Below are 8500 nucleotides of genomic sequence, written 5' to 3'. Positions count from 1 at the left end.
GTCCCTTGTCAGTGAGAACACACTAAACATAAACCAGAAGCAAATCAACATATGGTTCAAACAATAACAAATCATCGGGATTAACTTTCAGTGAATATATACTGGTCCTAGGAAGGACAGACAGTGGCGATACTTTCACCTTGCCTCAAAAAGATTATAAATCTTACATCCTATGGATATTTTTATAAATGCCTCGGTGTGTGTGTTTGTGTGTGTGTGTGCACGTGTGTGTGTGTTTCATGCTAGTTTAAAAATGCCTGTTGCAATGGCCTTGCTTTGTGCTCTTCTGGTGGATGTGCCACTAGAAAAAGAAAAATGAAAACTATAGCACAAGAATCTGATCCGTTGGTTATAACAACAGTATCATACATGTACAAATCTTTCTCCCCACAATCTGTGACAAGCATCCCTATTGCCAGCAATTGTCTTTTGACCCTGCTGAAGAAATCAGAGAAGGGTGTAAACTATAGCATTCTTCATTAGTATTTTGACTTAAAAAAAAAAAAAAAAGAATATCAGGCCAGTTTTGACAAAGATTAAGAACTAGGAGAGTGTTTTGTTTTGTGTTTGTATCTCTTTCCCTTTGGGGCACAATGAAACTGCTTAGCTTGCCCATGAAGCAGGAAAATCATGGGCAAAACCATTCTTCTCACGTTCTAAAGTAATGCCTCCTTGTTGTAGGTTCCCGAAAAATGCTATAAACAAAGATGTCAATGGCAATTAACCACTTCGTGGTCAAAAGTTACACTGAGCTCTCCAGCTGATGTTCCCCAAACTAACCCAGCAACTGTTCCCCGTAACTTATGTTTGGACTGGGTGTCCTGCTGGCTACATGCAGAGCTGGTTCTCCACAGAGGGGAAGTAAGCTGTGATCTTGTGAAATGACTAAGACCATCATGATCTGCACTGATAAGAAATGGAGCCTTAGAATTAGCTACTTCGTTAATAATTTTGCCAGACTAGTCACATCACAGGGTTTTTTGTTTTGTTTTGTTTTTTGTTTGTTTGTTTGTTTGTTTCTGTTTTTACCTCAGGAAATATATCTAATATATTTTCAATGAACATCCAGATAACTAGAAATTGCATTATTTCTCATGGGATAGAATGTTTTCCACTTCTCACACAGGGAAATTAGGCAGGGAAACACACTTTTGTCTCTGCCCGTGACTGTCTTTTGTGATGAGCTGTTAATGCATTTTTGAGGGAAGCCCAGAGCCTCTCTCTGTTCAAGCACATTTCCCCAAACAAATAGGTATTAATGACAACCCTAGGTATGAATAATCATCAATAACATCTGTGTGATCATGGCTATACCTTTTCCTTTTAGAATTGTTTCTGCACAGTGACAGTTCCCTAGCTCTGAAAGTGGCTGTGTATTATCTGATCACCTTGTTTGGTCAAATGGTATCAAGCTCTTTATAAGCCAGTAGCTTATGTATGGCTTTGTTCACAGACTTGGCCTGCACTTTCAACTGTGACTCTTGACTAATCTCAAAATACGAACCAATGACAGCAAGAGAGGCTAAAGTACAGAGTAGAACACATTCCTGTGACTGAAAATGCCAGTCAAAGCCTAATCCAACACTGATGATTGGTTATTCAGCAGTTTTCCTAAGACACATAAGACATTACAAATCCCGTGACGTGCTTTCTATCCTGCTGTAAGTGAGAGCCCCGGGTATGTTATGACAAATGGGAGATTGATCTTAGATTTAGCAATCTCTGCCACATTATGTGCAAGATCAAAGTGAAACCTATTAACTACATTCTATGTTTTCTGGAACATCTTCTAGCAAAGGAATCATTTCAAGTGACTAGGTCTTCATTGTACCAGTTAAGCCCCAAATAATTCTAGGAATCCCATAAGACATCATAGAAACCTCTCCAATATTGGTCTTCTTGGCCCAAAGCAAAACGTTTCAGCAGCCAAATATCACACCGGAGTTATACACGCAATAGAAATAAATGAGAATGATTATTTTGTGGATCAGAGAGAAAAAAACCCTCAGAAATCAAAGTACCATCATTTGAACACAGAGTTTTATCTACACAGCCAAGGGGAAGAGCACAGTGGAAGGGAATTATCCAGTTAAGTACACAAAATCCCATGTCATTGTCCTGAATGTTACATGGCTTACTGTTACACTGATCACCTTCACAGACTGTCTTGTCCCTTCGCTGTGTGGAATTAGCTTTAAAAAAGCAACAGCCAAAATTTGCTAGCTAATATACTAAAATGGAAACCTAAGTCACTTTAGAATTAATTCAAATTAATGCATAGCTAATTTCAGCTCAACTGCGGTTTCGATTCTTGCTTCTACAACATTATAACTTCAGTTATATTTTCTGCTTATTCTGAGAGACAAGGGAGATTAAAACATATAAGTTGGGGGTACATTATTAAAGAAAATAAAGCTCTTACTATAAAGAAAAAACTTGCATAGCATTTTATACCTAAACTCTTACAAAGAAGACACATCACAGTTCTATTTTGTTAAAAGTGAGTGAGAGAGAGAAAAGCAAAAATGATTGTGACATTAACTTCATAGGTCCCTAAAAAATGGCCAGTGGTAAAGGAAATATGCAACACGGTGAAATTTGACTTTAGAAGGAATTTTCCAAGGGTGTGTGTTTTTTAGATAATGTATGCAATCGATAGCCCTTCTACATCTAAGGGATGAAAAGGAGTAAATTATACATAGTTTGTGAAGATGGGCATTGCTTCCAAAATATCTAGAGTTAAGCACAGACATCCCTCCCTTCTCTATGCCCTCTGCTCTATGCCCCACTCTGCCAAGATTAGGGGAACAAGCCTATGTTCCCTGACTTGTTCATTTTTCATGTTATCCTGTTAATAAAAGATTGATTATCCCTCTATGATTCCCAAAGAAGAGGAACATCCAAGACTGAAAAGGAATAAATGAAATTTCAAAAATGGAACAGGATCAAAATCAGTCCAAGGTGGAAACTCAGTATTGCTTAAAAAACAAAACAAAACATTATTTCAGCCAGCTTTGATGTGTTCCCATAGAATTATTAACACTGAAAATTACTATACATTTTAAAGTGTATAAGTATATACGGATATTTTGTGCAACCAAGACTGGCATCCAAAATTTTCTTTTAAATTTTAAGCAGAGTGGGAGAAAACAAACAAACAAATGTAGCATAAACAGCTAATTACGAAAATATATGTGAGGTGATTGGAAGACAAATTTGCGAGGGGATAAAGATATTAATTCAAGCTATTTCAACATGATACTAACACAGTCATTTGATAAAGTAGAGCAGAACTGCTGATCACTTGTTTTTGTCTAAATGGTATCAATAGTTTTTAAATAACAAGTTTAGTATATTCCAAACACTAATCTCTTGTTGGTCTAAATATCATGTTGACATAGCTGCAGTGAATCTAACCCAAATAATTCTCATTATCAAAAATAATTCCATTCAATATAATTCTTCCCATTATTTTATTAGCCTCTTCTAAAAAAGTATTCTAGAATATATCTCTGTTGAATGTGATTCAACCTGACATATGATTTGAATAGTAACACTTTTAAAGGGAGTTTTCTTGCTGGAACATCCTACCTGTCCCTGAAGATGACCGAAATCAGACTCAAGTCTCTAACTCTGTTATCACATAGAATCAGGGAAGCATGAGGAGTGATTTTTAAGCTCCTGGTCAGAAAGCCAATGCCCGGGTTTGAAGTTCTTTTCCAAACATGTCACTTGCTGGATTCTGCCGGGTTGGGTTAACTTATCTTACAGGAACGGGCTTCCTCGTGATGCTTTTCTATATTTCCTGCTTTGGGTCAAACCAGGGTAACTACCTCCTTTCTGATATTTCGAGATTTTTAACTTCTCTTCCAGATCAGGAAGTGCAGAAATAGCATGAAGGTATCTGGGCCATTTCTTGTTTTACCCACATCACTTAGCCTACCCTGATGAGTTCACTCTAATCTGCCCTTTCATCTGACCACCGACTGTAAGAAAGGAATTTATTCTGACAGCTTCCACAGCAAAATGGTTAATGTGCATCATGAGGAAGAATCACTCCGTCTTTTGCCTTGGCGTTGGGTTCTCATTGTACAACCCTGTACAGTACTTCAGCGACTATTTTTTTTTTTTTTAAGATTTAAAAAGCAAGGAGTTACAAAACTGTTTGTAATTAACTTGAAATAGAAAAGATAGCACTTTTTTTTTTAAATCCATTATATAGTACACCGTATAAATTACAGAGTATTCAAATGCACAAATGCATCTGGGTAACATTTATCAAATGTAATCGCGTGTCTCTCTGTGTACACACGTGTGTGGTCGCCAGAGTCTCACTGTCCGCCTTCCTGACGCCGGGCCTCTGGCGGTCACGTGTGGCAGTGCTCCAGATCTGGAACATTGCTGTTGCAGTATCGCATGTTGTTGGGGATATGGCAGTCTGTGTAATTAATGCCCCCATTTGGGGTGTAAATGGGCTGCAGTCTGAAATCTCCTTTAAGGAGCTGATCGTTATTTAAGGAGACAATCTGAAAGCTGGTTTCGGTCATCTCCAGGATGGAATTGTCCTTCTTGGTGCCTGCCTCGCAATAGTCGTCTTTCCGCCGGCCCCGGTTGTATTTCCACTTCTGGGACGTGTAGCGCCCCTTTTTGTGCATGTGCCAGCAAAAGACACTGAGCAAGACCACGAGCACGAATATCACTGCGCCCCCGATCAGGCCCGCCAGCAGGAAAGGGGAGCCCATGCTGTGGGAAGTCGTCTGCTCATGGCTGGAAGCAGTATTGCTGCCATTGTTCAAATAGGAGGCATGGGTGGTGGCCTCAGAACAAATGGTATCTTCCACAGCTCGGTAGTTAAAAGCATCCAGGGGCACCAAACAAATCCGATAGGTGGATCGGGGCTCTAGGTTAACCAGGCTCAAGTGCTGCTTCTCACCACTGACTATGCGTTCCTGGACGATGCCCCCTACTAAACTGTGGCCCATTTTCACCCATGTGAGTTTGTACGCCATCACAGTAAAGAGAGAGAGCCAGCTGACTTGAATGGACGTGTCGTTCACAAAATGGATAGAGAGTTGGATCCGTTCAGAAATAGGCGGTGTCACTCTTTCTCTGCCGTCCCAGTCAGGAATTGTAGGCAGTCTGGCGGTGGTGGGAGTCAGGGGTGTATAGCTTCTGCTGGGGGTAGGGACAGAGAGGGTGGGGGGCTGAGTCGTTGGAGAGGCTGTACTTGGGGCCGGGGTAAAGACAGGCAGCCCAGGGGTCGTGGTGGGGCAGGACAAAAGATTCATATTCAGCTCCCTGACAGCCATCCCCCGGACTTGCTCGGGCCCTTGGCACATGAAACCTCGCACGTTGAGAGATGAAGGGATGTATTTGAGCCATTCCGTGACCCATTTAATGCTGCAGTCACAAAACCAGGGGTTATTCCGAGCAGTGAGCTGCTTCAGGTTGGAGAGATTATCAAAGACCCCTTGAGTCAACATGCGCAGTTGGTTGTTGGATATATCCAGCCGTTCTAGCTTGCGCAGACTTGAGAAGGCTGTCAAAGGGATGTGGTTGATCTGGTTGTCCTGCAGGTAGAGCCTGATCAGATGTGTACCTGGGAGATCAGGAGGGGGGTGGGAGAGTGAATTCCGAACAATTGAAAATTCCTTGAGCTTGGTGAGATGGCTGAAGGTGCCCTCGGCAATGCCCTTGTTGGTCAGGAGGTTGCCGTCCACAATCAGACGCTCCAAGCTCGTGAGGTTCTGAAAGGCCATGTCTGATATGACAGCAATTCGATTTTCATCCACTCTCAGCTCTTGCAAATCCACAGGAAGCCCCACAGGCACACTGCTCAGGTGATTCTTGGATAGAAACAACAGTTTGAGGCTAATAGCCTCCCGGAAGGCCCCGTCTTCCACCCCCACTGTGGATATCGAGTTGTCATCCAGGTGAAGCTCCTCGAGCTTCAAGAGCTGGGCCAGAGCAGCCCGTGAAATGGTCTGAATGTTGTTTTCCTGCAAATGGAGAACTTTGACGTTCTTGGGAAGGTTCATGGGGAATTCATCCAATTGGTTGCCATAAAGGTAGACCGTGTGCACGGACCGGACGTTGTGCAGTTCTGCAGGAAATCCGGCATTATTAATTTGGTTGTTGTGGAGGTAGAGTACGGTTACGCCCTCCGGGATCCCAAGAGGCACTGAGGTCAAGCTTCGCTCATTACAGTAGACAAAGTTCCTATCACAACGGCATACACTAGGGCACGCTAAGATTTTTGACACTTGTGAGTAGAGCCCCAGGGAGATGAGAAGCCAAGATTTCAGGAAAAAAGCCCCATGGCTGGGCCACTGTGTAGTCTGTAGGCCCATTTCTGAAGTACAGAAACAAAATACAAGGTGGTGGGGAAAGTAAAAAGAGGAAAAAAAAAAAATATATATATATATATATATATAACAAAACCAAAATGACTGGACAGGGTTCTGTTAAAGTCCAGAACTCCAACTAGAGGAAAAGTCTCAAAGGCCTGTGGTAAACGAATTCTCCTGTGGTCTCTGGTTTTATCAGCCTATGTTGTCTTCTTTGTTACTGTCCTCCATGTGAAAAAAAAAAAAAATCAATAGGGAGAATTTTCCACACAGGCAATGAGTGAAGCCAAGTTATCAGCGGTCATCAGGGACCCAACTGGGCAGGCAGAACTAGAACTCCCTTCTCGTGTTGTAGATCAGTTCAGCGTTGATTAGACTCTGAACTTCTTGGTTAAGCTCAATCTGCAATCTGTTGTAGGAAAGCAAAGAGAAAAAAGTCAGTTAAGGGTCCTAATGGATGAAGTGCTGATCTAACTCTTTGCCCTTCAAGAACAATGTGCCTGGGACCAAATGACCAGAGGCAGGAGTTGGCGTAAAGTGATGTTTTGAGTGACAATAATTTAGTTGAGAAGGTATTCAAGAAAGGAACATGATTCAATTATCTGATTTTCAAAGGAAAACCATACTGTTACCCTCACCCTCAGTGATCATACTATGAATTTTACATCCCAATCAGTACCTTCTCTTAAATATCCATTTGCATATCCAAATAGAAAAGTGCAAGGCACACTGTTGAATCCACTGAATCAATAATGATGATCACCTACAAATCCAACTGGTCATCTTGTTTCAAGATGACACAAGTGACTGAGTAACTAATACAATTTGAGGGCAAACACATGAAACCCTTTCTAGTTATAAATAAACAAATGCAAGATAGGGACTGATAAGGTCGTTTAAAAAGATGCGCCCTTTTGGTATGATGCTTAGAGAAATTAAGTCAGTCAGAGAAAGAGAAATACCGTATGATTTCACTCATATGCAGAATTTAAGAAACAAAATAGGTGAACACTGGGGAAGGGAAGGAAAAATAAAATAAGAGGAAAATTGAGAGGGAGGCAAAGCATAAGAGATGGTGAACTCTAGGACACAAACAAGGTTGCTGGAGGGGAGGTGGGTAGGGGGATGGGGTACTTGGGTGATGGGCATTAAGGAGGGCACTCGATGTGATGAGCACTGGGTGTTATATGCAACTGGTGAATCACTAAATTCTAGCTCTGAAACTAATTTAAAAAAATAAAATAAAAGATATGTCCTTTTCATCTGACACTGAGGGAGAGGACTAAAAGTAACACACAGAAGCATGCATGAAGGCAAAGAGATTTCTCTTTTCTTCCCCACTTTTTGCCTCTTCTTTTTTTTTTTTTTAAGATTTTTATTTATTTATTCATGAGAGACAGAGAGAGAAAGGCAGAGGGAGAAGCAGGCTTCCCACTGAGCAGGGAACCCCATGCGGGGCTCGATCCCAGGACCCCGGGATCATGACCTGAGCCGAAGGCAGACGCTTAACCATCTGAGCCACCCAGGCACCCTGCCTCTTCTTATCTTTGTCTTTCTCCAAAACAGCTTACGCATGAGTTACCAAGGAAAGCGACTGGACTCCTGTCCATGATACGTTTCTGTTTATTCCTTCTTTTGGGACCTCCGGGTACAGATGAGATACACCCTTCTGATCCCCTTAAGAGCTGCCAAGCTCATGACTGGGAATAAGTTATTTTTCAACACTACTACTTTCCTCACATCTGTGAGGGTTGGTTTTTTTTTTTTTTTTCCTACTTTTTAAGAAGGACCTTCAGCAGACTTTGACAGGATAGAAGTCCCAGTTGGGGAAGTAAAGGCAATCCACAGATAGTAATCATGCCTTCCTGCTCCACAACGTGTCCTGTCTGTTTTTAGATCAGAGAGGTAAAGCAGTTAATTGAAAGGTGCTAGATTTGATTTCCTTACAAAATAAGCTAACAAGACCGGACATGGCAAGCTATGAGTTTCTTAATTCTCACCAACAGACAGAAACTCAAAACAACTTGTATCTAGAAGCACACAGGAACTATTTGAAACTGTTCCCTTAGCTATCTTTAGAAAAGTAATTTAAAAAAGAAAAAAAAAAAACACACAACACTGTAAATGCTATCTAAGTGTCAAGGATATTGTAA

The 8500-nt window shown here is 41.3% G+C and overlaps 1 protein-coding gene across 7 annotated transcripts in view; it reads right to left on the bottom strand.

The window, feature by feature from the left end:
- Positions 1-485: 485 nt before the first annotated feature.
- FLRT2 (fibronectin leucine rich transmembrane protein 2) overlaps positions 486-8500 on the bottom strand; it is a 94163-nt gene continuing 86148 nt past the window's right edge. For all 7 annotated transcript variants that reach the window (XM_045901353.3, XM_064571446.1, XM_064571448.1 and 4 more), the window contains one exon: positions 486-6756. In XM_045901353.3, the coding sequence (XP_045757309.1) occupies positions 4368-6350 (1983 nt within the window). In that variant the 5' untranslated portion in view covers positions 6351-6756 and the 3' untranslated portion in view covers positions 486-4367. The remainder of the gene's footprint in view (positions 6757-8500) is intronic.

Source organism: Mirounga angustirostris, unplaced genomic scaffold, assembly GCF_029215605.1.
Source record: "Mirounga angustirostris isolate CCGP_5_RB_7025 unplaced genomic scaffold, mMirAng1.0.hap1 SCAF_9, whole genome shotgun sequence".
In the NCBI taxonomy this organism is placed as follows: domain Eukaryota; kingdom Metazoa; phylum Chordata; class Mammalia; order Carnivora; family Phocidae; genus Mirounga; species Mirounga angustirostris.
The sequence above is the reverse complement of the archived record's forward strand: the minus strand, read 5'-3'. Positions and strand labels throughout refer to the sequence as shown.